General features: G+C 46.3%; 12 protein-coding genes across 12 annotated transcripts; 5 read left to right on the top strand and 7 right to left on the bottom strand.

The window, feature by feature from the left end:
- Window positions 1-1798: 1798 nt before the first annotated feature.
- On the bottom strand, window positions 1799-3370 carry GL218_08987 (60S ribosomal export protein NMD3; the record flags this gene model as incomplete). The annotated part of the gene is made up of 1 exon (XM_033585804.1): window positions 1799-3370. One exon carries the CDS (start codon window positions 3368-3370, stop codon window positions 1799-1801), a length of 1572 nt encoding a protein of 523 aa, XP_033440046.1.
- A 1585-nt stretch (window positions 3371-4955) lies between these two features.
- GL218_08986 (uncharacterized protein) lies at window positions 4956-5774 on the bottom strand (the record flags this gene model as incomplete). Its single annotated transcript, XM_033585803.1, has 1 exon — window positions 4956-5774. One exon carries the CDS (start codon window positions 5772-5774, stop codon window positions 4956-4958), a length of 819 nt encoding a protein of 272 aa, XP_033440047.1.
- Window positions 5775-7546: 1772 nt separating this feature from the next.
- Window positions 7547-8830, top strand: GL218_08985 (Alpha-ketoglutarate-dependent sulfonate dioxygenase; the record flags this gene model as incomplete). Its single annotated transcript, XM_033585802.1, has 3 exons — window positions 7547-7699; window positions 7762-8494; window positions 8583-8830. The coding sequence occupies 3 exons, from the start codon at window positions 7547-7549 to the stop codon at window positions 8828-8830; spliced, it is 1134 nt and encodes a 377-aa protein (XP_033440044.1).
- Window positions 8831-8897: 67 nt separating this feature from the next.
- On the bottom strand, window positions 8898-10080 carry GL218_08984 (uncharacterized protein; the record flags this gene model as incomplete). Its single annotated transcript, XM_033585801.1, has 3 exons — window positions 8898-9313; window positions 9370-9779; window positions 9926-10080. The coding sequence occupies 3 exons, from the start codon at window positions 10078-10080 to the stop codon at window positions 8898-8900; spliced, it is 981 nt and encodes a 326-aa protein (XP_033440045.1).
- A 603-nt stretch (window positions 10081-10683) lies between these two features.
- On the bottom strand, window positions 10684-12369 carry GL218_08983 (Quinidine resistance protein 2; the record flags this gene model as incomplete). Its single annotated transcript, XM_033585800.1, has 1 exon — window positions 10684-12369. One exon carries the CDS (start codon window positions 12367-12369, stop codon window positions 10684-10686), a length of 1686 nt encoding a protein of 561 aa, XP_033440050.1.
- Window positions 12370-13325: 956 nt separating this feature from the next.
- On the top strand, window positions 13326-14502 carry GL218_08982 (uncharacterized protein; the record flags this gene model as incomplete). The annotated part of the gene is made up of 3 exons (XM_033585799.1): window positions 13326-13446; window positions 13518-14205; window positions 14262-14502. The coding sequence occupies 3 exons, from the start codon at window positions 13326-13328 to the stop codon at window positions 14500-14502; spliced, it is 1050 nt and encodes a 349-aa protein (XP_033440051.1).
- A 1206-nt stretch (window positions 14503-15708) lies between these two features.
- On the top strand, window positions 15709-17198 carry GL218_08981 (Aspartate aminotransferase, cytoplasmic; the record flags this gene model as incomplete). The annotated part of the gene is made up of 3 exons (XM_033585798.1): window positions 15709-15891; window positions 15957-16016; window positions 16125-17198. 3 exons carry the CDS (start codon window positions 15709-15711, stop codon window positions 17196-17198), a joined length of 1317 nt encoding a protein of 438 aa, XP_033440048.1.
- A 1622-nt stretch (window positions 17199-18820) lies between these two features.
- GL218_08980 (uncharacterized protein) lies at window positions 18821-19454 on the top strand (the record flags this gene model as incomplete). The annotated part of the gene is made up of 2 exons (XM_033585797.1): window positions 18821-18926; window positions 19051-19454. 2 exons carry the CDS (start codon window positions 18821-18823, stop codon window positions 19452-19454), a joined length of 510 nt encoding a protein of 169 aa, XP_033440049.1.
- A 469-nt stretch (window positions 19455-19923) lies between these two features.
- Window positions 19924-21312, bottom strand: GL218_08979 (Histone acetyltransferase ESA1; the record flags this gene model as incomplete). Its single annotated transcript, XM_033585796.1, has 1 exon — window positions 19924-21312. The coding sequence occupies one exon, from the start codon at window positions 21310-21312 to the stop codon at window positions 19924-19926; it is 1389 nt and encodes a 462-aa protein (XP_033440011.1).
- Window positions 21313-21927: 615 nt separating this feature from the next.
- On the bottom strand, window positions 21928-22436 carry GL218_08978 (putative ribonuclease h1 h2 small subunit protein; the record flags this gene model as incomplete). Its single annotated transcript, XM_033585795.1, has 3 exons — window positions 21928-21966; window positions 22023-22319; window positions 22383-22436. The coding sequence occupies 3 exons, from the start codon at window positions 22434-22436 to the stop codon at window positions 21928-21930; spliced, it is 390 nt and encodes a 129-aa protein (XP_033440010.1).
- A 1357-nt stretch (window positions 22437-23793) lies between these two features.
- Window positions 23794-25442, top strand: GL218_08977 (uncharacterized protein; the record flags this gene model as incomplete). Its single annotated transcript, XM_033585794.1, has 4 exons — window positions 23794-24189; window positions 24248-24909; window positions 24989-25244; window positions 25332-25442. The coding sequence occupies 4 exons, from the start codon at window positions 23794-23796 to the stop codon at window positions 25440-25442; spliced, it is 1425 nt and encodes a 474-aa protein (XP_033440121.1).
- Window positions 25443-25617: 175 nt separating this feature from the next.
- On the bottom strand, window positions 25618-26847 carry GL218_08976 (RNA exonuclease 4; the record flags this gene model as incomplete). Its single annotated transcript, XM_033585793.1, has 2 exons — window positions 25618-25635; window positions 25849-26847. 2 exons carry the CDS (start codon window positions 26845-26847, stop codon window positions 25618-25620), a joined length of 1017 nt encoding a protein of 338 aa, XP_033440017.1.
- Between the last annotated feature and the right edge of the window lie 330 nt (window positions 26848-27177).

Genomic DNA, 27177 nt, shown 5'->3' with positions numbered 1-27177 from the left:
TATTTGATTGCAACGCAGTGTTGCAAATTTCATCCATTCGTCGCAGCCGTGCGGATAATCAGTGTATCCCTGGACGGCAGTGTGTACAACTAAACTTTTCTATGCATCTCTTCTGGTGCGCACTTCTCATATGACAGAAACTCCTGTGGCCCTTTCGCATTGTGATGCCGCGACCCCGGGTTTCAGACTCGCTACGAATAAAGTAATAATGAAGTAGTTCGTTTAAAGCTCTTGTGATCATCGTCAGGTCTCTATTTCAGCCCTGTTGTTGTTCCAAACTATATCCAGCAAAGACGTCTATGGAATTTATTGTACGGGTCTGGTACTTGATGGATCATGACTTTTTCATATATGACATCGAACTTGCCGGATAATGGAACCTCGGGGCGTTGCCGGAATGAAGGGTTTGGAAAAGGTTTCCCAACTACGGGCGACTAGATATGAGAGAAAACCTCTATACTACAAACTACAGACCAAACAATCAATCTGGAAATAACGAATTGCGTACGGCATACCTAAAACGCGTGGATCGTGTACTGCCTTCTCTTTTCTGCTAGTACGAGTGAGGTTTTTCACGGCGATGTAGATAGGACCGAATAGGAGAAATTATGTCTGTGGGCTTAGCCTGTCAGTCAAACCCTCCCTTTCACTAACACGGATATGGAGAGAATGACGATGATGTCCTTGCATCACCGCTCGTTGCTATGCTAGCACTTTGGCAGCTATAAGTCCTTCTAATCGGAAAACGCACTAATAGAGAAATCTTTCTCCCCGCACTGAAGTTTTGGTACTTTTTGAGATGTGACGTGATTAGTGTTAAATAGTAAGGACGATGTGTATGTATGTATGTGTGTAGGAGTGTTAAACTTGGTCAATTATACAAATTGAGTTGAACCAGTTTTTAGTCCCCTCGCTTATTGTGATTGATTGTATAGGAACGCTACCTAGATTGTTTGTGTTGAGGGATTATAAGGTCAATAGAACGGTATAGTCGCCAGTTTAAGCGTAATTATAGCGTCGGTGTTTCCGCTGGGTATAATATACTGAGGTCTTGGAAACTGACCGCTTCACTCATACTTGGTATTACTAACTATAGATATACGTAGAGAGTAAGAGAAAATATCGTTGAAGGGGAAACTAGCTGCTTAATGTATTAGGAACAACAAAGCCATACAATGTTTACGGCTATGTTTGGCCTAGGAATTCTGATGTAGCGATATAAGTGAATAGGATTTGTTATTTACGTATATTTACGTATAGTTATACTGGATGAAAGAAAAGCTTCTTTTAAGAATAATGGTTATATCAAAATATTAAAGACATTAATCCACGGGCCTAATTGAGCAATATAATAACACTCAGTTGATCTACGCCATTTTATACTAATCTCGTTGACTTTTGAAGGAAAGAGATAAAACCGGTGAGTTCGTAATTATTTAGGCTGACTTATTTGTCGTTGCTTATTTCTATTAAGGTTGATAGAGAATAAAGCGAACATTTCAGCGAGTGATAAATAAATAAATGTATGGGAGAACGTCCTATATAATAAAGATTTTCTAGGATACAGTTTACTTCCTGAAAACATTAATGTAACATCTTAAACTTGGTTTCATTTTATTTTATTCATATCTGGATTTAGACCATCTCACTTGGAGTAACAAACTCCAAAAGTGAGATGAGATCCCGTACTGTATGTAAGAAGCCAAAAGCCATCAGCCCCTGGATTCATCTACCGAACTCATATCTCTATTTTCCGATCCCCCCAACACCGAATGAATAAACAATCCTCACTCCTCCTCTACTGCTGATCCTCCATAGTAAGCTCATCAAAGTCCTCCAGCAACTCATTCATATCGACCCTCGGCACATCATCATCTCCGTCGCCATCCTCCGCCGTCGTCGTTACACTCATCTCATCAGCTTGCTTCTTCTGTCCCGGCTGCTTATACAGCTGCACGCCCTGTCTAAACTCCTCGTCTTCTTCGATATCCCGCAAGAACTGCTCGAATTCACGATCCTGTCGCTCTTGATCGGTCTTGCGCGGCAATAGCTCACCCTCGTCCTTAGCCATACGGCGGACCTTCCAGACACGCTTGCGGTTACGCCGGCGGTTCGGGTAGTGTTTCTTGACGACGACTACGTCGGGGATGCGCGACGCGTATACGTTCGATTCCTCAAGCGCCTCTAACTGCGGGTTATTGAAGTTGGTTCCGGTGAGCATGTACCCTAGGACTGAGTCGCCGGCGTGCAGGAGCCCGCCGAGATGTGTACGCGCGAAGTACGTCTTGTCATTGACGCCAAGATCCGAGGCCCGCGCCAGCTGCGTCTCGGCGAGGATCCATTTCCCGCGCGTCGGCCCGATCGGCTCGCAGTCCATTACAATGAACTCGACTAGATCCTGAGAATCTGCCAGCGCGGGGAAGGGGGTGCGCCAGAATACGGGCGCGCTAATGTCGGCGGTTTGGAGAGTGTTAGGGTCGAGCAAGTTGATAGAGGTGCCGATGCGATGGCATATAGCTAGCGGAGAGATGTTGCCGATCTGCTTGGCGAGGGGGATAGGTAACGCAACTAAGTCATCTTTGCAGATGGGTATTAACTCGACGGAGAAGGTAAATTTGTATGATTTCTTCGCAGTGTGGGAATCTTGTGAGATGAGCTCCTGAGATTTCTTGACTCGGACGGGTACGACGGAGTTTAAGAAGTCGACAAATTTCTCGGCTTGATTTCTTGCCGCGAAGAAGAAATCGATACCGTCTCTGGCTTCTTTAATGTTGATAGTTTCACGATGGGCGCCGTGCTTTAAGATAAGCTGCTCGAGGTAGAGGAATGTTCGCTTATGCAACACCTTCTGGCGCACTTGTACGCTTGCTCGCCAAACGTTGGCTGTATATGACTTGGCGCACTCTGGGCACTGCTGATATGCGACAACATACATCACCTCCAAGGCTTGTTGCATAACTCGATCATCTGCTACGGCAGCTTGAACCACAAGCTTAACCCTTACTCGTCTCGAGTGCGGTTCTGTCCATATGAAGCTGGCATCGATTATCCTCGTTCGGTTAAGACTTAGTTTCTTTAGACAGAGGGCTAGAAGTTCGCGAGATTCATGCGGTGCTGTTACCCAGCTAGACGGTGGTTGAAGCCATCGATCGCAGTCTCGGCAGAAATGTAAGGTGGCTTCGCGCTGAATGCCTTGTGAGATATCTTTTGTGAGTTTGAAGCAGTCGTAACATTTGGCGTCGATAGCCGTTGTACCGTCTATAGGAGCACCGCAGTCGCAACAAAAGATGGTAGCAGTAATTGGAGCATTTTCTAACCCTTGATGAGGCGCTATAGAAATAGGAACATCTACATCTATATCCATCGACATGTTGGCGATTTATTCGGTTGTATGCCTATGTCTATGGTGATGTCTATGGTGAGATGTAGATGGTAACTTTTAAGTGATGGTGGGGGTTTTGGATAAGGAAAAATGTGGTTTAAACATGTATTGCCCCTCGATTGATAAGCAGGGGATATGTGGGTTATCGTATCGCCACTAGCAAGAGTATAATACATACTTTTAAACGGTAGTTAAGTAGTAATCAGGACATGCAACTAAGTGATATATCAGAATAAACATTAATATGATTTATAAAATTCATTACGCTTCATTTATTTTATTTTTAATCTACAAGGTACAAAGATATTTGATATCTTCAACTATCGACCCCCGTAAAGCGAGTCGACTTCAACATTTCTTCCCCTTTGCATAACTAACTCGTCTATACTCGGAGTAATGTCTACGAAACCTGCCCTGCCACCATTTCGAAATTTAGTTTTCGTTTCTCCTGCCGCTTTTCTCATCTCTGAAAGATCCATAACAGGTCTACTTGGATCCTCTTGGTATGCTCGCTGTCCGAACCCATAGTACAATAACGGCAGTAAGGATGATTTCCACACCGGCTGCTTCTGGTCCCGTAGGTTTTGTGATATCATAGAAATTAAGATCGCAACCGTAGCAGCGATCAAGATCGTCGGCATCAAGAGCCATTGCCACTGGAACTGGGTGCACACCGTCATCTCGTTAACCAACCCTGTTACCGTCTTTTGGGTTCCCCAATCATAGATATCCGAGCCTGTCGTACGGAACTTATTGGTAACTGCTGTGGAAAACTGGTCGAAGGCCATGTTTAGCGTTTCGAAGCTTGCCTCGCTATTTCTATAAAAGCTGGAAAGCCACCACTTTGAATCGCACGATACGGCTTGACCCTGTCGGCTGTTGTACGTGCATATGCCCTCGAACAAGTCTTGGCTCGTGAACTTGTTCAGAGCTGACCAGTACGGATAGCTCATCTTGTACATGCAGTCATCTGGTGCGGTATAATTCGTCCCATCTATATTGATACCCGTGAATACCCTCTCTTCTTTTTCGGGGACGATCGAGAAATTAGATAAATCATACGACTGGCCATCAATGAAACACGGACTTTGAAGCGCGGTCCAATTCATGGTGGTATGAATCTCCCCTTGGGCTATATTCGCCTCGACCCTGTTGATGCGTGCGGGCTTCGTCGAGACGATCTTCTCCGATAGTACACCTTTCGTCATGGTGGCATCGTAATTCTTTAGACACGGGTAGAGAGTGCACGAGGTTGCTACGATGCCTGTTGGTCCGCTATAGCCTTGGGTAATAGGACAATCGAGTTTGCCCCCGTCTTTCGAACACGTCGCTTTCGTGAGCGCTAAGACGGTCACGTTAAGTAGACTTTCAAGACATACTGACTCGAATTCGGGAGTGAAAAGGGATGATGCCCATTGGAGCATGCCACTGTCCACGTTCAGATACGCCTGATCCGTATTCGGGCTCACCCAAATACCGGTAGTAGGCAAAGTATAATTATCGTACCCGCCGGTCCTGTTGGTTGCTATTCTCTCAATCAACGAAGTGGTATCGATGCACGAGCTACATAATCCTATAGAAGCGTGCGTAATACCGTTGTAGCTTGTGAAGGTGCATTTCCAGTAGGGCAGGTCGGTGCAATAGCGGTATCATTGCCCATTGGGTTGACGACTCCATTAACTAGCGCTCCCTTTGTGTCGATTGACAATTCCCAACGTCCAGGCGAGGTTCTATAATAAGTTTCGTTCCCGGGAAGGTATTGGGCTACGGGTAATGACGCATTTAATTCGGTATGTGTTCGAATACATGCGACAGACTTGACGGTTTGCTGCGTGAACGGACCTATCCCGAGAGATAGGATGGTAATAAGAGCGCCGACTATGCCTAGCGTGCTTCCGGGTGCGATAAATAGTAGGCTTAGGGAACCGAATATAGAACGGCTTGCGTCGTCGAAATACTGTAGGTGGCTTAGCGGTCGTGGTCGAGAGAACCAGGTCCATTTTGTCTGGCTGATGACTTCGGCGACGCCTACAAGCATTGCTGCTCGCATAACGGTAGAGATCAAAGCGATCAGAGTGTTCAGATTAATACTAAATGGCCACTCTGGTACCTGATGTCCGTCGAAGTGGGATAAGATCGAGTAAGTAGCCGCTATCGAACCGATTGCAACAAATATCGATCCAATCTCCCACGGCCAAAATCGGAAAACATGATGTGGACGAGTGTTTGTAACTTCTGATGGTAAATAGTTCTCAGGCAACTTCTCTCCCCCTCTCTCATTACCTGAAGGATAAGTGCCCATGTCTATCCCATCATGAGAGCTGAACTTGGGTGTGGATGGCCGCCCTCCAAGAGACTCGTATTTACTGCGCGAGATCCTGTCGTTTGCCATTTCAAGATCGCCGTAGATGGGGTCTGGGGTATGTTGTTGTAGTTAAGTAACTTCTGAGAATTATCTACCGGTCTTACCTAGCGGTATTCAACGTGGCACATTCTAGGTAAATAGGGGAAGACATAAGATAAATTGAGACTCGCGATGGTTTGTTTGGACGTTGAATTCGCGACTCCCATAGCCTATGCAGTATCCGTATAAGCAATCATCTATCTGGACCTGTCTGACAGCTATCTGGCCAGGGGCAAACCCATGAGGACCCCGCCGCTAGACATCTTCATGGGTATAGTATACCGCTAGTCTTTAATAAATAACCAATCATCTACCTCATCCTCTTCATCGGATTCGCCCCAGCGCGCGATGATTAGGAAGGTGGTCTCATTCTTCTTCAGCCCTATGCATTGGGCATCCAGCATCAAGTCCTTATTAAACCAGAAGATCTGAATAAGGATGAGCTGTGCCGCACCCGATCGTTAGCTAAATATAAGCGCTCGGCTATTCCGAGACGATGGGTTATTGTAAAATAGAAGAATGCATTTGAATTGCAGTTGTACTTAAATATGTTTGCTCCTCCTTGTATATAAGCGCCACTAAGACAAGATTAAAACTTGAAGATGGTGATGAGATGAGCATAAATACTAGTATAAAGGCATCATGTAAAAGGGCAAGTGTTAATAGCTATCTACCTATTTCTAAATTGTCTAGGTGCCTAGACAGACTATTAAGATAGATAGATATAAATATTTTATTAAACAATTCGAGGATGTTTGATGCAGAACTCCTTATTCTCGAGGCATTACTTATAATAAGCAAACTCATCATCCCCGTCATCTCCCCGCACGTGAAATATTCCCGCTACCACTACCACTACCGCTACCACTCTCCCGGGAACCCCCGGCTGTTTCCGACGGACTTCGGAACTCGTACCGATGGCGGGGACATATCTGGATCCGAACCCGAGCTCGCTTCTTGTAAGAGTGGTCGACGACTGGCTAGTTGGCCGCAAGACTACACCCTATCACAATACTCCTTGAAATGACGTCTTCCTCCGCCCAGACGGATACTCCTCGCCGTAGAGTAAGGATATATAGGCACTAACCAACCGAACAATAGGTCTGCTAAGCGAGACGAGATCGCGTTACACATTGATTTTGGCAATATTATGTCTTGGTTAATCTGATTAGTGCAGGGAGGGGGGAGTCGCGTATCGGTCACGTCACGGGATCGACTCCAGGTTGGCTGCTATGTATGTAGGTATATGTATATCTTTGGTGGCCAAGGCAAGGCAAGGCGTGGCAAAGCAAGGATAAGTTTAGGGGAGGCGAGAGAGAGAAGGAGGGGGGGAGATTGCAAGATTGCAAAACAGCCGGACGAAATGACGTGATCGAACTCGGCGATAGCAACATCATGCGTGTCCCTGCGAGCGCGGGGTCGAATTCCCCCAGCCAGACAGAACCGTCTAAAGCTCCGATCGGAATCTGATAAGTCGAGATGAGGGAGGGTACGGGCAACAATGGGATGGGGACGCTGTGGGATACATGATGATATAAGACTTCCTATTGGAACGGTAGATGGGTTGCGTGATACTGTCCTTGCGAGCACATCAGCTCTAGCTTGGTGTGGTTGAGTATACTATGGGTATGGTGAAGCGTGGGAATTATATATATATTTACTCGAGGTAGCTGTACCTAAGAGATGATCGATTTTCTCTGGTCTCCTGGTAGTCATAGATAGAGAAATCCAAAGTTAGATACATATCCAAACTCGCAACTATGGCTCCCTCTGCTACTGCCACCGTTACCGAGACTCCGGCTCTGCCGCAGCATCTAAAGACGACTCGATTCTTCGGTGCGTATAAGGAGATTGCTCCTTACAAGTACAATAAGGAGGCCGAGGAGGGCAAGACAGGACTTAAGGCCGCAAAGGTAAACTAGAGTTATTTGAGCCTTCGACATTGATAGATAGATCAATACTAATGCTCCTATAGTACCCCAACTACTTGCCAACATGGAACCCCCAGCAAAAGTACGAGCCCCTAAAGCCCTTTGAGCACTACGAGCACGGCAAAGACGCCGACACCACATACCCCGACCTTCTCCCTGAAAGCGCCAATATCGTCGACCTAACGCCCACCATCGGATCCGAGATCCGCGGCGTCCAACTAAGTTCCCTAAGCGACGCCGGCAAGGACCAGCTCGCCCGCTACGTAGCCGAGAGGAAGGTCGTCGCATTCCGCGGCCAGGACTTCGCCGACCTGTCCATCGACAAGGCCCTCGAGTTCGGCGGCTACTTCGGCCGTCACCATATCCACCCGACCTCCGGCTCGCCCGAGGGTCACCCGGAGATCCACCTCGTGCACCGCGGGGAGGGAGACAAGGGTTACGCCGAGTTCTTCGAGAATACCGTTAGCTCGGTGGCCTGGCACTCGGACGTGTCGTACGAGCAGCAGCCGCCCGGAACGACGTTCCTTTACATCCTCGACAAGCCTGAGACTGGTGGCGATACCTTGTTCGTGAACGCCGTCGAGGCGTATAACCGTTTGAGCCCGCTGTTCCAGGAGCGTCTGCACGGCTTGAAGGCCACTCACTCCGGAATCGAGCAAGCCAATGCTTCGAGCGCAAGGGGCGGAATTAGAAGACGAGAGCCCGTTGTCAACGCGCATCCTATCGTCCGAACACACCCGGCGACTGGCGAGAAAGCGCTCTACGTGAACCCCCAATGTAAGTTCTTCTCGTGCCCATCCCCCTTTAATTATATGCCACTTTCACTTCAGAGCATCCGCTAACCATAACCCGTACTACCCAACAGTCACCCGCAACATCGTCGGCCTCAAAAAGGAAGAATCCGACGCGATCCTCAAATTCCTCTACGACCACCTAGCCTACGGCGCCGACTTCCAGGCGCGCGTCAAATGGGAAGAGGGCACCGTCGTCGTCTGGGACAACCGCGTGACGCAGCACTCGGCGCTACACGACTGGAAGACCGGGCAGCGCAGGCATTTGGCGCGTATTACGCCGCAGGCGGAACAGCCGTTCCAGACGCCTTTTGAGTCGTGATTGTTGTTGTTGTTGTACTGTAATATATACCTATATATCTCTACCAAGTACCTATAACTTGGGTAGTTTAGAGAAAGCCTGGAATGATATCATCTGTTGTTGACTGTGCTTTGCTTGACGCTGCTTGTTTTCTTTGATCTCGGTTGCGCTTGCGGTCTTCTTGACGTTGCTTGAGGCGGCTTAAGAAGTCTCCGCTGCCGTCATCCTTCTCTTCCTCGGAGGCTTCTGTAGTGGCTGTGGCCTTGGATCCTGGTTGCTGGATGATGGGGTGGATTTTCTCCGAACGGCGTAGGGGGTGGTTGTTACTTGTAGTACTTGGGACTTGCCTTGGCTTTGGGGGTTGAGACGTAGATGGTGGAAGTTTCTTAACCGAGTTCGTAGGCATCTTAGTAGAAGGGCCGTCTAGATCTTCGTCGTCGTCACTTTCTGTTTCACTATTCTGTTTCGACGTCGAATGATGTATAGGTCTACTGCTAGTGAGGTCTTTACGGGTAGGATGAGAAGTAGTAAATAACTGTCCGGACTTGGCTGTGCCAAACCAGCAGCAGCACGAGTTGTAGTCGCCACCTTGGTCAACTTATCAAGGCGAGCTGCTTTCTTTCTTGGGCTTTCCATGAGTCCGTGCAAAGACGCGGAACGCCACAAGTCACTTTCACTCGCGGTAGAGTCATCATTTCGATTTCTGTCAGCTCTTGCCTTTCTAGTTGCTGCTTTCTGCTTCTCGAGACGAGCCTTTCGTTCTTGCTTCTGCTTGACTAGGTCGGTCATCCGCCCAACGACTGGTCTCGAGATGTCCCTAATGGTATCCGCGTTTTGCGACTTAGATGCTGCTTTTAGACGGTGATATTCAGCAGCATGCAAGTGAGCGGTGAACTGCTGAGCCGTTGATAAAAACTCATCCTCTACCATGCGATATAAGTCATCATTATCAAGACCCTCGATCATGTAGCTAAATATGAAGTTAGACGAGTTTGTGATTAGTGATGATGAGTGCACGTACCTTTCGGGTAGTGGCTTTAGAGAAGGTGGTGACGATCCAGGTTGAGGTGTATGCTTAGATGTAGGAGACGTAGGCGTAGAGTGGGAGCTCTTCACCTTTTAGCGGCAGTAGGTGAAGCTGTAGCTTGCTTATCGTCATCTTCAATATTCTCACGCTTTACTTTTTGCTGCCTAATAGGAGTCGACGTTGGTGATCTTGGAGTGCTTCTCGAGCCTATTTCGGCCCTTTTCCACGGTAATTTACGCGTCATATTCACAACTATAAAGTATCAATTACATTTTTCAGAATCATGGATAATATGAAATTGTGTTTCATAAGGTTGTTTGTTGAAGGAGACAAGGATAACACTAGGTTAGGCCTTTAGAGATTCAGATGAACATCTCGATAGCGGGGCGACGCACTTAGTATATTCATATATCCGTAGATATACATATAAGCGATCTCTATCGTCCGTACACCTTGAACTTCCCCTATTTGCCTTGGCTTCAGAGTTTTTGATACAGCTTTTTTCTTAGTCTACTTTAAGTTCAGTACATAGTCTTATATATTACTAGCTTCTTTTTTCATCTTTGCCTTGTATAACATAATCACTAAATGCTAATGAGGTAGAAGAAATTATCCTTAATAATGAATAAGTTCTTGGCACGTAAGATTCTCGTATTCTAAGGTTAATTTATGAAGCTTTTAAAGAAAATTTATCGCATTCTAAATTAGGATCCCACCATAAATATGGTCTGTATGAATTTTGAACCCATGCTCTTATATGGAAATTCATAGTCTAACGTGGAGAATGTCAATAAGGATCAACCGGACGAAAGTCGAGACTCTACCAGGATACCATTATTCTGCCCAGCTACAACGTTTTCCTTCCTTTGGCTTCTATCTCCTTTTTCTCTACGGCTTGCCTCATCCTCTCTACGCGTTCTTCTCTCCACTTAGGCCCGTATTTCTGAATAACCCATAGAGCGGGAGAGAACGACGTAAATATAAGGGCGATGAACGTGTAAGCCCATCCTCTTCCCCAGGCGTCGATTATGTATTGTATTACTGCCGTCGCTACAGCACCAGACAAGCATCGGCACAGGTTGTTCGCAGCAGTCGCCGTCGCTGGGGCTCCGGGATAAAGATCAACAATCAGAACGTTTATGATCTGGAAAGGTCCGGTGACACATATCCCGATGAAGAATGATAGTATGAGAGGAACAGCTACATGGACTTCGTAATGTAGCGCCCAGCCGAAGCCGATATATACTAAAGCCCCAATAATAACTAGCGGGTAAACCAGTTGGAGACGGGCTTTCTCAATAGGAAAGCCTTTGAGATCGTTTCCACGTTTCCGGTCAATGCTGACGCCCAACTTTTTAGCTATACGTCGAAAATTCCAGTCTATCATATAACCATTGCAGATTGACGAAACTGTGGTTGCTCCACCAATCGGCAAATAACACAACCCTAACTGGATGTCGTTGTAGTGGTAAATATCGGCAAACTGAGAAGCGAGAGTGGACGTGACGATCATGAAGCCTATATAGAGAGAGGCATTATAGAACAAGATCATGGCCATATCCTTATTGCCTACAACAGCAAGAGTATTGAAAGGGTTGGGGAGCCGGAGCTTCTGTTTCACCTGGCCGGTTGGCTGGTTCCGGGCCTCGCGTCTGAATCGGATGTAGTCAAGAAGTGTCATGTTCCAACCCTGTGGTGGAATAGATCCGTTCCCTACGACCTTTCTCCCTGTCTCTGGGACCGCCAATACGTAGGGAACCATCCATACAACGGCAAGAATGCATAAGAACCAGAATATAGCTGGCCATCCAAGGTATTGGGATAGTAACCCGCCAATAATTGGACCGAGAGCAGGTCCTATGGTTAAACCTGCTCCGACGATGCCCATATATTTTCCTCGCTCGGAGGTTGGGGCGATATCCGCAACCACCGCATAAACGAGGGCGAGTGTACCACTACTCCCACTACTCTGCAGCATCCGGAGGACAAGCAAGGCAGCATAATTCCGCTGCAGGGCCAAACCAATGTTGGCGCCAAGGTAAAGGGTGAAGGCAATAATAAAAGCCGGGCGTCTTCCGGCGACGTCAGCGAAATCGCCGAAGAAAGTAGGTGCCAAGCCTTGAAAGATCATATAAGTCGTCAACGTCAAATTGATCTGTGCAACGGTTACACCGAGGTCTTGTGATAAGGCTGGGATGGCCGGAAAGTATATGTTTGCTGTGATAGGCGATATGAAAGCCGAGATACAGTTCATAAAGACTATCCATCGTATCATGGAGGGCGAAAAGATGCTATAAGGTGGGCCGCTAGACACTCGCGAGAGTGTTTCGAGGTCTCGAGGTTCGTCTTCTTCTTCGACACCATCTTCAGAACCGGGTGTGTCATCGTCATCGTCTGTATCTCCTGATTGGGTATGATCTCTACTTTGGCGAAGCGTCTGGGATGTTAATTCCTCTTCTTTAGAAGGTCGATCTCGTGTCTCATCATCATGATTTTTTGATGTTGTTGTCGGTGGTTTCTCACTGTCATTCATTTCCACGATATCGATTACATCAACATAACCAACGGCGGTGAAAATAAGATAGGAGAACTTTTACAAGACCGACTTGGTACCCATCACCTACTTATTTCCCCCCCGTTCGGCGGTCCCTAACAAGGTTCAGTATACGGAAAGTGGATATTGCTGCATGGTAAGTGCAGGTGGCTATCTAAGGTTTTCTTAACAGTTATTCCCGAAGTTTTCTACGGCAACTACTCCCCATTGGTGCTATTTCCGTAAAAAATAATAATAAGGCAGGTGGTTGCTCCAATAGGCGGTGCTATCATTACCGGATTTCATTTTTTTAACGTTGGGGGATTGGGACGGCAAGTCTTAACCGATTTACGGAACTCGAAAAAACCTAGCAGTAAATTTAAGCGGATTGCGAAGTCGGGATGGTGGACGATAACGTCAAATACATATTATATTAGGGAATATTTAAAGTCGCGTTATGTAACAGTGGAAATACGACTCTATTCGTCGGATATTTATTAATTGTTAGACGTTTAACTATAGCAGGAGACTTATTTGATAGCGAATTCAACATTAATATTTTCCTTGGTTTAGGTACTCTGACGCATGCTAAGCCGGGTCGGTACTTGAATGCTGGGCAATTCTTGAACCGGAATACCTAATATGTATCGATATGAAATTAGTCGATTCCAGGGCATTGGGTCAACCATTGGAAAGTTGCACTGTACTGCGCCTCGTTACTACCTTTAAATAATAAAAGCCACATTCAATACAAGCCACGTCGGCGTCAACTCTACTTTTTTACCGACGAACAGATAACATCATTATATGCATTATCGGACATTGTACATTGAATTGAACAGGTTGCCAGCTTCTACCCGATAGACTATTCGCATTTTAAAAGAGTTTAGGAATACTCAACATTACAATAATAAACATGCCATATTACTAAAACCGAACCTCCTTCAGTCCTCACGATGACCGATCTAACTCCCGTTTTCAATGGCTTCCTTAAGCAACATGAAGCTTCTATTACAAAAAGAAGCTTTAGCTTGGACACCTTGGATGATTTTCTGAAGGAAGCTTATAGAATAGCAAGTACTCGCGATTGAATACATCGATACCCTATAAACTTGTTATTAACCAGAGACTTTAGAATTCGCACATAGCTTCACTCCACGCCGACCTTAGGAATATACGACAGTCGTATCTCTCGACTGCCCAACCGCGAAAGACCTTGATTCGATCGGCGCATTTAGACAAACAATCGAGGCCGCTCTCTGATCGAGAACGCGAGGAGATAGATGCAAATTCAAAGAAAATGCTACGCGAGCTCAATGCGAGCATCCGCCGCCTCGAAGATGTCGAGAAAGCACGATCAGAAATCGAGTCTAGGATAATTGAGAAGAAATTCGCTCGCGGTTTAGGTGCGCTAGGAGCATGGGCGGCAGGTGGCGCATCGATTAGCAGATCGTCAGAACATGTTGAAGCCGAAGAACGAGTGAAGACCATTCGCAATCATCGGGATAGCGTATTGTGGCTCCTCCGGCACCGACTCCAAGAATGCGTCAAGACACAACAAGATATGATGGAAATACGGTTAATGAGGGAAATGGAGAAGAGTAGGAGTGTGCTAGCTAAGTCACGAAACCACGATATTTCTCTAGGCGCGTTAGCGAGTGCGCAAGAGGCGGGAAGTCTTGCGGGGCCGAAAAGGAGGGCAAGTCAAGCATTGCCTCCCGACGAGGCACCGACCTATGCCCCAACAGGAGATTTAACTACAGAACAAATACAAATATTCGAGAAGGATAACCAAGATATGCTCAAACATTACGAGAGCACATTAGATCAAGTCAGGTAAGTTGATTGTGTGATGGGGGTAGTTGAATGTAGTTTATTAACATGGACTTTAGGACTGCAGAAAAGTCACTGCTTGAAATATCAGAGCTCCAGACGCAACTCATAGACACGTTAACGACACAATCGGCGGGTATTGAGCAACTAGTGACTGATTCAGAAAAGACGACCGAGAATATAGGGGGAGCTAACAGACAGCTCGGGGAAGCAACACGGAAAGCAAGCCCAGCGAGGTACACATTTTTTGCAACTTGCGGCTTATGCGCATTTTTGATAGTATGGGATTTAGTTATATAAGACCACCTACCTTATATGCGGATGTTGTAATAAAGTATGTACGGCAAGAAAAAGCATGTGAAGAGGCTGAAGGTTATAGAAGAAATCACATGCCGAGATATTCTATAATCTGGTTAGCAACACCTGGTCGAACTATTCCTTGGGATTAACTCGAAGACCCTTGGCACGATCTAATTAATGTACAATTAGTGTAATTAAAGCTAATAGGTGCGCAAGTAAAAATGGCGAGTTCAATATTATGGGATGAGTTTAGGAAAGGAAACTTTAAGAGTACCTAAAGTAGATCCCATGCCGAGCTTACATAAAAGGATTCGGCCTAGTCGTGACTTGTGATAAGTCCGATGACCTTTGGCCGATGACGAAAATACCAAGTTCCCCGTGTAAGTCAGGCAGGTTACAGATGTGGGACCTCGGTCGAAGGAAAGCAAATTGAGATTGAAACATTTAGTCTTTATTTCTAGCCGGATCAGCTATATTAAATATGATTCTACCTAGGCATAAATGTATAAGTTAGTAGATAGCTATTATAAAGATGCACGCACTAACGGGTAGATCTGTTAATCAAAACCTGTCTTTATTATATCATTTAAGACCAACGACGCTCTCTCCAACTTCGGCTTCAGCTCTAACTAATTTGTTTTCCTTAGAACCTTTCTTCCTTGTTACCTGCCTATAGTTACTACCTAACTTTAAAATTTTAAACCATCGTGACTTCTATCCTTTGTTCCTTCTATCCGAATTACTCAATCAAGTATAAAGTACATATATACATACATGTATCTTGCTACTTCCCGTTCTCCCCGCCGCTAAACCTCTGACGTACTTCCTTAGCTTGGCCCGTTTGAACCCCGCCATATCTGCTGTTCCCCTCCTACTGGATCGCCTAGAACCTCTCCCTCGTTCTATTATTATTCAATACCAAGGTACACCTACGTGAGAGTGGCACCGAATTGGACCATTGTTCATGCAAAAGACTTGCTAACGCCTACTAACGCCTACAAACGGACCTATAACATCCACCGCGTTTCATATCCATCAGCCCACTGTGACAAACTTCCCCAAAGCAACTCCAGGTCGACCGCCCCTCCCCCGGTGTCCTGCGCTTCTTGTTACATTGCGACCTTGCGACTTTGTAACCTTGTGCACCTGCATTACTTACCTATTTAATTTATATATTTCTTTTTTCCTTCCCTTTCTCTCAAGAACATGCCTTTTGACCCATCCTACCACGGTCAATCAGTATCCAGAGTCAAAAGTCTAGCTAAACAGATGTCGCCACCATCAGCAACCAGCTTCACGGCTGATGTCGTTCCTCAAGCTCCAGAGGATCCTCTGTTCGGACTCGTAAGGGCTTTCCGAGCTGATGAAGATCCCGGCAAAGTAGATTTAGTATGTCTCACCGCATCCCACCCCTCCTCTGCCACTTTGAGATATTATTGCTAACTAGGACCTAGAGTATCGGTGTTTATCGTGACGATAACGCTAAGCCTTGGATCTTATCAGTAGTAAAGAAGGTATTACTTTTTCTTTGTAAACTAGTCTTATATCTCCCAAAGCTCCTATATCGGCTTATATGAATGACTCGTGCGGAATATTGATTACTTACTCCCTTTTTGAAATAGGCAGACGATATTCTTCACGACGATCCCGAGCTAAACCACGAATATGCCCCTATTTCTGGTATTGCTTCGTTTACCAGCAAAGCCGCCGAGCTGATCCTTGGTGGTGCCGATTCTCCTGCCATTAAGGAGAAGCGTGTTGCCTCTTTCCAGACCATCTCAGGTACCGGTGCTGTGCATCTGGGAGCTCTCTTCCTTGCCAAGTTTTACCAGGGAAACAAGAAGGTCTACCTCTCGGATCCTACGTGGGCAAACCACCACCAAATCTTCACCAATGTTGGTCTCCCTATCGCCAGCTACCCCTATTTCTCTAAAGAGACAAGAGGACTTGACTTTGAGGGCATGAAGTCTGCCTTACTCGGTGCTCCGGAACGATCAGTTGTTCTGCTGCACGCTTGCGCGCATAACCCTACTGGTGTCGACCCTACTCTCGAGCAATGGAAGGAGATCGCGGAGGTGATTCGCCTAAAGAACCACTTCCCCTTCTTTGATTCCGCATACCAGGGCTTTGCGTCGGGTGACCTGTTGCGCGACAATGCGGCCGTCCGATACTTTGTCGAACAGGGATTCGAGTTCGTCGTAGCACAGAGTTTCGCCAAGAACTTCGGTCTGTACGGCGAGCGAGCCGGTTGCTTCCACGTAGTGACTGCTCCCGCGTCAGATGCAGAAGCTACCATCACCCGAATCGCATCTCAGTTATCTATTCTACAGCGATCCGAGATTTCAAATCCTCCGCTGTACGGCGCACGTATCGCCAGTATTGTCCTTAACGACCCCAAGCTCTTTTCCGAGTGGGAGGAGAACTTGAAGACTATGTCCGGCCGCATTATGTCTATGCGCAAGGCTTTGCGGTCGAAGATAGAAGAGCTAGACACCCCGGGTACCTGGAACCACATCACGGATCAGATTGGCATGTTCAGCTTTACTGGCCTGTCAGAAACCCAAGTTCAGAAGATCCGCTCTGATTATCACATCTACATGACGAAGAACGGTCGTATAAGTATGGCTGGCCTAAACACGCGGAACGTCGAGTACGTTGCCAAGGCGATTAACGCCATCGTTCGGGACGTCAAATAGGCGGGGACGTTTATGTTGAGTGGTAGGATATGGTGAATCTACTTGACTTTCGGTGTTCGGTCATGGGGAACGAAAACATAAATCGGATTAGAGTATTAACTCTCTCTCCTCATTAGGTAATTTATTACTGGGTTCGCCCCTTGTTTTAGGGGTTGACGAGTAGAATCGGGTTGTGATGACGCGATAGATTTATGAACTGTGTGCTTTACTTGATAGTAAGTACTAAGAGAATCTGATTTGATCTGGTTTGATTTGATTTGATTGCGACTTGCGTCTAGAGATGTCACTTACTTTGCATGGCTGTCAGTAGTTCGAGACTTCGCGCGCGTCGTAACTATATTGGTCCTTGTGTTTTTGTAGGATTGGTCTGTCAGGCTTTTGAGTAAGGGGAAAGGGTTAGACATAGCTATGGCTAAGGCTAAGGCCATGAGGTCGCCTTACACGAATTTCGCCGAATGACTGATTATATCCAACAGTTTTCTAGGTGTAGCAATCCATCCATCTTTCCATATCAGATGTTCAGCTCTGCGTAGCCAGTTCACAAACCCCAGATCTCCTGAGCTTCTAAAGCTAGGCGAGTAGGTATAATTCTCCTGCCTATACTGATTCGTTCCTTAGTCGTTCCCGAAGCCTCGTACAGTGACACCGAGGGTCTGACTCACAGCCTTACGACGATAGTCCACAGGACACGGTGTACGGTGGCAGAAGGCGAGGCTCGGGTGAATTATGGCCCTCTATGTTTTTTTTTTGTAGGTGAGGTACGTAGGTATCTAAGTATGAAAAGGGAATGCTACCGCTAGAAGCGATTGGTTTGTTGCCGTCCCGCTGGCCGACTCTGTCAAACAGGAATTATATCTAGAAGCGTAAGGCCGCGTAATTCGGACTCGAGGACGTGCCACCACGTCGGAACGTCGCGGTGCCCCGGTGCTACCTCGCGTGCGACGGCCCGGACCATCAGCCTCGCTTGCGGGTTGTTTGCTTTTGCTGCGTAGGCAGGGCGAGGGCTTGGGTGGGACGTGTTGGTGGAGGGCTTCGTCTGCCTGGCAAGGCAGATGGTACTGTTTCCCCACGGGGCTCCCGATGGTTTGTTGCACGATACGTTGATGTATGTATATAGGGTCTAGGCGTTAGGGGGGCACGAAAATGCTGGCATGGCGTGGTACTGTGGAAGTATGGGATGGTTCTGTAATGCGTTCGAGATGGTCAGGGGAACTTTTTGTTCTGATCGCGTGTTGGGTGCAGGAAGAAGGTGAGGAGAAAAAGAAGGCTGCCTGTTCAGGGGGTACATCGTGGGGAGGCGGTCAAGGAAGGCTATGAGTGTACGAATATGTGATGCTAGGAGGAGGGATCGGAACAAGACTAGAACGAAGTGTTTCGTGGGTGTAATACTCGGAGCGAACACGATGGACAAACTTAGGGTTTCCGCTCTGGATGACGAGAATGGTGACGACGTGTCATATCGTGACTTAGGGTAGAAGTAAAATAAAGTATAAATAGGACTTGCCCCTAAGACTTAAGACCAGCTTTTTGTCGAGCAGAAACGATCTCTAAGACTTCAACACTCACTTAAAACGATTTTTACTTTGGAATATTTCTATCTCAAATCAGCCAACGCAGCAACCATGTCGACCAACACGGAAACCCCGTCAGCCATCCCGGTAATCCTCCTGGGCGAGTTCGAGACGACGGCAAAAGCCTTTAGCGAGGCCATATTGCCTGATTTTGAGGGTATGTTTATTGCTGTTTAGTTTGCCTACCTCTAGCTACATAGTTACCCAAGCAACCCTTTTTTCTTATCTATCTCTTCTAGCCCTCTCTCTCTCTCGTAAATTACCTAACTAACCACCCCCAGTCGTCTACCTCTCCACAATCCCCGACCTAGCCATCAAAGCCCTCCCCAGCGTCCTCCGCGGCCAAGCCCCAGCGTACCTCCAACCCTCCGACAAGGCCAAACTCGAGACCGCCAGCAGCGCCCCCAAAGCCATCATCATCGCCGGCCCGGCCTTCGACGACGTCTTCATAACCAACGCGCAGCAGACCATCGCCGCCGCTGCCGACGACTTACACGTGCCTTTCTTCAAGCGCGAGGACAACGGCTTGATCATCGATGGTGCTGGCAGTGCCGATGCGGTTGCGGTTGCGGTTGCTAAGACGCCGGATATCGAGGAGTTGGCCGCGCGCGTGGTCAAGGTGTTGAAGAAGGCGGTTGAGGAGGGCAAGTTGGAGGGCGAGGATGATGGTGTTTATGTTTATTAGGATGGGTTCTGCATGTTTCGTTCTTTTGGACATGAGGAGAGATTCCTGTGATGCGATGGAAAACATCGACGGGTAGATTGTCTTGTGTTTTTTTTTTTTTCATTTACTACCCCTATTCCCGACCTGTTATTCAGGTTTCGTTCTACGAAATTTCCTTAGACTGGATGAAAACACCACTTTCTTACCTGCAGGGCGGATAACATTGTCAAACTGTCTTCTCTTTTGAAAAACTACCTTAACCTAAGATATGTTCAATTTGAATACTCCATTCCCTTCGTTGAATACTGTCGAAGCAGATCGTCTTGAGCAGTGATCGAAATTGAGAGTGTTGAATATCACGATAAGTAGCACACATACAATACAAACAGCTAAGAACGCTTATTAGTCTGTAACGAAAATGGGGTATCTAGGTATTCAGTAGTGTACACGCTCTCTTTCTAACGCTATAACAACATCCTAATCAAACACCTTACCAACCCCAAGTCCGCGAAGAAGCAGTGAATACAGGGGGTCTCCACTGGATGCGTTCGGGTGAAATATATCGCTTCTTCTTTAGCTTAGACTTCTCTCGCTGCTTGATCAGCGAGTCCGGAATGACTAGCTTGTGCTCTCCCTTATGATACACTTGCATCTTGAGCGCCTGTAAGGTGTGCTCGACGTCCTGGGTGGTCATGGCGAGCGAAGTTGAGATCTGTTCAATGCTCGACTTCTCATCCCGCTCATTACACTCAAGCAAAAGTTCCAGTATATTCTCCGACCAGTATTGGCGATAACTGAGAAGACCCAAATCAGACAGCGGCTTTTCGGGGGATCCTAGCTTGCCCTCGATTTTGGAGAGCTCATAGGAAAACTGGATTAATAATCTACCGAATCCCTTTCGCTGATATTGGGGCAAAGTGAGAATACAGGCGACGTTGTATCCGTCAGCGCTCTCCTTCTCCTTGGAGAAATAACCTACGAGATGATGACCCTTCTCAGATTTCTGTGTCATGACGTAGAAGAGGAAAGGATCCACGTCGTAGTAGAGAGTCTTGTGGTCGAGGAACATCTTAGATAACAAACATAGGTTCCGGCACCAGGTCCGTTGTCGCCGCCCGTCAATCTCAAAGAACGATACGTAGTCGTCTCGGTATATCTCATTTCCAGGCGGATGTTGGAGTGTACACTTATGCCGATGTCGAGAGAAGGCCTTCTTATCGCCATAGTAACTCAGACAGAATTCGCAAATAAATATTATATCTTCTTGTGTAAACGACTCCGGATATGGCGAGAAGTACCAGGGGAATAGGTCCCACTGACCGAATTGGACTGTAGATATATTTCGTATTCGAGCGAGTTCGGTAGGGTTCTGTGTCATGGAGCCACCGGTCCGCAGCTTTTCTATCTCTGCTTCCCTGCTGAAACCATTTTCTTTCTTAACTTCGGGTGTTGGTTCATCGTCATCTATGTCCATCTCATCACCATTGGCAGCGGGAGTCTCTCCAGCCTTCGACTCGAGATCGCGCGGCGTCGACGGAGCTTTCGATTGCGACTGACTATCGGCGAAATCAGTCCACTGAATAGGCGTGACAGCCTCGGACATAACCGATTGTTCCCTCTTCCCAGGCCGCTTTTGTGATTTATTTCCAACGGTTTTCCTCTTAGGCGCGGTAGAATTCTTGCCTTTTCCTTCCTTAGGTTTATCCTTGTCGGGATTCGGCCACTCGACATCTTGATCGAAATCTATCCTCTTAACAGGTACCCACTCGTCTAGTCGCTTGTTGAAATTATCGAAGTTGCAGTAGAATTGGCGGCCGCTTTTGGTATCTCTGATGCTTAGAATTTCGGCGCGGCGACCTTGTCCGTCCTTCTCGACCATAGCGATGCAACCCACGGTATGGTATCGGCGGTGGCATGGCTCTTCTGCCGGGGTCCCTCGGGGCCCACAGCAGCCTCAGTATTGAGCGCGCTTGGACTCATGATGAAATCTAATGGCGGCGAGTCTAGTTTTGATGAAATGGCTGTACGGTTGATAAGAGAAAGATGTAAGTGATTGGAATATTTTGGAGGGGCAGAGAACTAAAGCTCCCCGATAAGGTTGGTTGATATCGGTAGTCGGCAACTAAGACCCCCTAAGCTGTGGTACCTGCAGCAGTAGTCAACCAATCATAGCACTCCTTGACCTAGGCGTATGTACTTAGGTACTTGCATATAATTGAAATCTGCAATTCATTGAGTTGCAATATGGTCTCTTATATATACTCACTCTACATCATCATCGCTGAACAGTTAATGATATTGGTTGCCTGAAATATGGTTGGAGCTGAATATTAACTTTGCAATTTTGGATTTTATTAAGATGTAGACTTCCTTGTATCTATCATAGTCCCGACTTTCACCCGAGCGAACTCCTGAACACCATGCCTTTAAACCAAGAGTGACAAGACTATATAATATAAGTCTTTGGATCCTGAGGAATGTCATATAATTGAATTTAGTTATCTGAGGCTTTTCCAGAAGGATATGAATGTATCTGCATCTCAACTGTTAGCTGATCTCCTGCTTCTTTAATAATATATCTCGACGAACCTGCCCTGCAAAAGATATCCATTCTTCCATACCTCTCAAGTACGGATCTTCAGTCGAATTGGCCAAGGTCTCGTGATTCCAAACCACGAATTCATCAAATGTTGCTTTTCCTTGCATTGCGCCTACTTCGAGCTGGTCCTCTGGGTCTTCTATAATTTCAAGATCCTCAACCATTTCCTCTTGGCTTTGGTCCGGCTTCTTTGGCGTTGACTTCTCAACCACGGAACCATGATATCCTTCCGGCAACTTCACAACTTTGCCGTGAAGCTTACGGCCTCTGAGATAAGCCGTCTTTATCTGGTCTATATTGTTATATTAGAATTAGTTGGGTTGCTTAAGGAGTATTTGCCATCGACATACCTTCACTCTCATTGGGGCTCCAGTACGTTTCAATTGGATTGACTTCACCATCATGATGTATACGACATGGTAGTAAATGTATTTGAGACTTTTTATGGATGTTCTCCTGAGAGTCAACGTGTGAAAACGGGATGCGCCATCTTGATGTATTTCGCTTAATATTATCAAGAAGTTTAAGTGGTTATTTGCGGTATGGGGGATAAATCTTTACGACGCGTAACGACTAATAAAATCAATTAAAGAACGCGTTTGTAAGTACCTCGATATATGCAAATTGGGATATGCATCAATTGAGTATATTAAATCTATCCATGTTTGACGTATCGCCAAGGCACATTTCGCCTCAAAAAGGAGTTAATTAAGACTTCATCGAATTCATTACCTATTATCCTTGTTGTCTATTAGTCATCTCTTTTATTTATTACCAAACGCCTTCGAGCTTTCTTTATGTGAATATGTAGTATACCTAGGTTATAGATAACTAGTGTTTCGATAGGTATCCTATCTCATTATCATGGACAGGGGGGAGAAGATAAAAGATTCCGAGACATCGATTAACTCATTCTCGTCGGGATAATGCTGATGTCATAGAAGATATTTATTTTTTCTCATGAGACTACCTAATACAAGTAGCGGTGTCGCTAAGAACCGGTTATATTGCTAGCCACATTCTTACATACATAACTAACCTAGATGTCGTTACTAGCCCGCCACCTGGCGCCGTGCAAGCCAAATAAAAGGATAAGACTTATTAGAGTGGAGTGTTATCGCGAGTACTTCTACTGTTTCATGCCATATTTGTTGTCCTAGTCTGGACTAATGTCGCGAGATGTCGTGATACGAACATAGCGTAGATAAATATTATTTGACAATCTTATCGCGATATGGAGCCTTAAATATCGACGCTTATGATCGACTAAAAACTTCCATGTTTCTACTCTTCCGGTGTTACACATGATCTACTTCCGGTCACAGCAAGTCTCCCAGGACCAAGTAGTGTTGATGCATCCTGAAACAGGCTGGGGTTGATTCGTTCTTTTACTCGTCTTGCATACCCCTGTCCGAACCTGATCGAGTCGGTCCTCCGTCGAAAGAAACATGGTATTTTCATATTCCATTTCTAACCTCATACAGCAGCGAGAGTAAAATACGGGATGAATGCAACAATCCACATAGATAGACGATTTAGTCTACATAGTGGGCACTATCGCTTTTTAACCTAACATGGGTAGCTTAGAGTCTCCCTAGAGATGTCTCGGTTTTCTTTTCTTTGTCTCTAATCTTCATATGTTTTTCTCTTTAGTTTATAGTAAAGTCGAATCTGATACGTTCAGTTGCTTGCGAAATTGTTAAGCATACTCTAGAAAAGCCTTATTACCCCTTAGCACTTGCACAATTATCTTACTTGACCATGGCCCCGTCAATTCCGTCAGTCATTGCCCGGCCTCTTACCCGGGGCACCGATATAATTCGCGGAGCTCTAGGAAGCCTGACCTGGGGGCCGGCCTTGGCTATTGCCAAGCCGGCTGTGCTTTCTGTCTTCTCTAAACTCGAGATTGGTACATTGTTATTAGTTGACGAGCCTGCAGGGACAAGAATGGTCTATGGGGAGAGACTTTCTTCGAAGGGCGCAAAAGCTATCAATGGAGATCCTCCACTTAGGAAAGCAGACATAGTTCCTCGGGTTGAAATAAGAGTGAAAAATGATGCTTTTTGGATGAGGTTGCTTCTTTTTGCTGATATGGGGTTTGCGGAATCATACATGCTGGGCGAATTTGAATGCGCCGATTTGACAGCATTCTTTCAGGTTCGTGGGTCGCTTCTGTTTCTTAACATATCGAATTTAACACTTGGAACATGTATAGCTCTTTATTGCAAACCGAGACCAGTTAAGCAACGGCACTACGATATTCTCCTCAGTATCTGGGACGATATCGAGTATTGCTCGAACTACAAATACGCTGTCAAACGCGCTCTTGAATGTCACCGCTCATTATGATATTAGTAATGACATGTTCGCGGCTTTCCTCTCAAAAGACATGACTTACTCGTGTCCTATTTGGCAAACCCAAGTATCTCCTAGCGAACCGGAAGAAAGTCTTGAAGAGGCACAGATGACCAAATTAAAACGGTTCATCGACGGCGCTAGGATCAAGTCTACTGATCATGTTCTAGAGATTGGCACAGGTTGGGGGTCTTTCGCTATCGAGGCAGTTAGAAAGACTGGCTGCCGAGTAACAAGTCTGACGTTGTCAAAAGAACAAAAGAGACTAGCAGAACAGCGGATCGATGAAGCAGGATTCTCAAACCGGATAGACGTGCAACTACTCGACTACCGTAGCTTACCAGATACGGCGGTTTTTGATAAGATTGTCTCTATAGAAATGTTGGAAAACGTCGGTGCAGAATACATGAGTACATATTTCGCATGTGTCGATCGGCTGTTGAAGAAGAAGGGCGGCATTGCCATGTTTCAGTGCATCACGATGCCGGAAGGGAGACACGAGGCCTATTCCAAGTCCGAAGAGTGAGATAACTATTTGCCCCTTTTCTACCTATACTAATGACCCTACATGGTGAAAGCCACATGCTAATCGCCTCGGTAGTTTTATAAACAAGCATATTTTCCCTGGCGGTTATCTTCCGTCCATTATCCAGCTCCTTAACCACATCTCGAAGGAGTCCAAGGGGACGCTAATCATAGAGCGGGTTGAGAACATTGGAGGCCACTATGCGAAGACGCTGCGTCTCTGGAGGGAGAATTTTATGCTCAACTTCGAGTCTAGGATTCGACCGGCGCTGGAGGCGGAACATCCACGTATGACAACGCGGGAGGTGGAAGTGTTTAGACGGAAGTGGGAGGTATGAGTTTTCACCATTCTATTTATATAATTCTACTATCGCGAATATGAAGATGTGCATGATGCGAGTTGACTAACATGTCTATAGTACTATTTCGCCTATTGCGAAGCAGGGTTCGTGACGAAGACCTTGGGCGACGTCATCATTACCGTTGGAAGAGAGGGCGCGATGGAATTGATGGAGGATATTCCCGTTTAACAAAAATAGAGGGAGTGGTCAAAGAAACATATAGAAGATGGGTTGCTTTTAGAGACGTTTATATTGTGTTTCTCACGATTGCACGGTGTGGCGTACCCCTAAGTGTGGAATAAGGGGTATTAAGATTGTGTGTTCTAGATATATACATAGAATAGGAGTATAGCTCCATAGAGTACTAATAGGAGATATTTACCTAGTAACGCTAGCAACTGGAAATAAGAAAGTAACAACTGGGTATTGATGAGGTTACAATAGTCTTAAACCCGCGAAGTACCAGTATAATATTATTCAAAGGCATACTTCCTTGTATTTCACTTATTTCATCTACATCAATGCCGCTTCTTTTCTTCTTCCCCGTCCCTCTCTTTGACTTTGCTTCTTGCCCTTTACTACCATCTACACCTACCTTCTCGTTTGCTATCGTCTTCTCCGTAGGCAAGCCGTACTTACCCGCGTGTTGGACATCAAAATCGGACTTTCGTTTCCGGAAGAGCAGCATGGCAACTCGCGCGTCCTCAACACTCGAATGATGGCCGGTCTGAATCTCAACTCCTAATACCTCGCGCGCTAGAACTCTGAGTGCCGGCTTGGGTCCGTGCCCGTATTGCCTATACCCAGCAAACCGTGCAGTGTCCCGGATCTGTCCCGAGGGATGGTCCAGCTGTAGCACGGCTAGATCGTGCCGGATATCGTGGCCCACGATGATGCGTCCACGCATGAGTACCGCGACAGCTTCTTGCACCTCGTCGAAGCTGCGTGCGACGGGTAATAGTATGCGCGGCGTCAATCCCGTTATGTGAGTTCTCCAGTCGGTCACAGGCTCGCGTGGCCGTACGAACGAGTCATACACCTGTCGTCCGTGGAAATCAACAATGCTGACACGTGCTAGCACTGACTCCCGCCCCTCGGGTCCTATACCGACCATCTCACAGTCTAGCGCTATGTACTTGCCGACATCGACTCCGGGTGCTAGTCCCTCGTTGACACGGGGCGGCTCCGCGGCCATAAGAGAGGCATTATTTTTGACACCCAGGCTGTAGGCCTCAGCTAAGTCCTCTGGCGATATATCATTGTCTTCGGCCCAGAGAGCGAGCGAGGGCGTAATAGTTGCTGGTGTGCCTTTGGCAATAACAGAGGATTGGGCGACGCCCATTGGTTTCTTTAATGAAGGTGTATGAGTAGGCTTACGAGAAGACTTATTAAATGTGTTTGATAATGGCCGTTGCTCTCGCTGTTGTTTGGATGAATTCTGTAGCTTCTGCCGTTTTGGCTGAGATTTGGACGCCGTTTCCTCGTCGGCTTTCCGCTTAACTGTGGCTTTTGTTGCCGATGAAGAAGTTGCGGTAGATTCGGCCTTTATCTTTCCTTGTAACTTCTTCCAGTTGGATGACAATTCTTGCGCCATGGTTTCAGTGTCACCGCGCAGTGAAGTTCATTATATATGAATGAATATTGGGTTGAGGAATTACCGTACCAGCACTTGAATAATTTATTTGATTGTAGTCCGAGATACTTGGTGCGATTAGTGAAGAAGTTTTCAAAAATATATATCATGTAAAATCCAGATTTATTTTGTAGACGGAAATGTTAGTTTTAATTTGGAATTTCATCGTTGTACTTTGAAGTTGCGACAACTGATAGAAGTTTCAATTTTCTGATTCTTCTGTTACTGTGCTAGCTTTGATCTAAATTCTCTATATATGCATGAGCTATTCAAGTAATGCATATATCACAC

The sequence above is a fragment of the Daldinia childiae genome (genome assembly GCF_008694065.1).
Source record: "Daldinia childiae strain JS-1345 chromosome Unknown Scaffold15, whole genome shotgun sequence".
Classification (NCBI taxonomy): Eukaryota; Fungi; Ascomycota; class Sordariomycetes; order Xylariales; family Hypoxylaceae; genus Daldinia; species Daldinia childiae.
The sequence above is the reverse complement of the archived record's forward strand: the minus strand, read 5'-3'. Positions and strand labels throughout refer to the sequence as shown.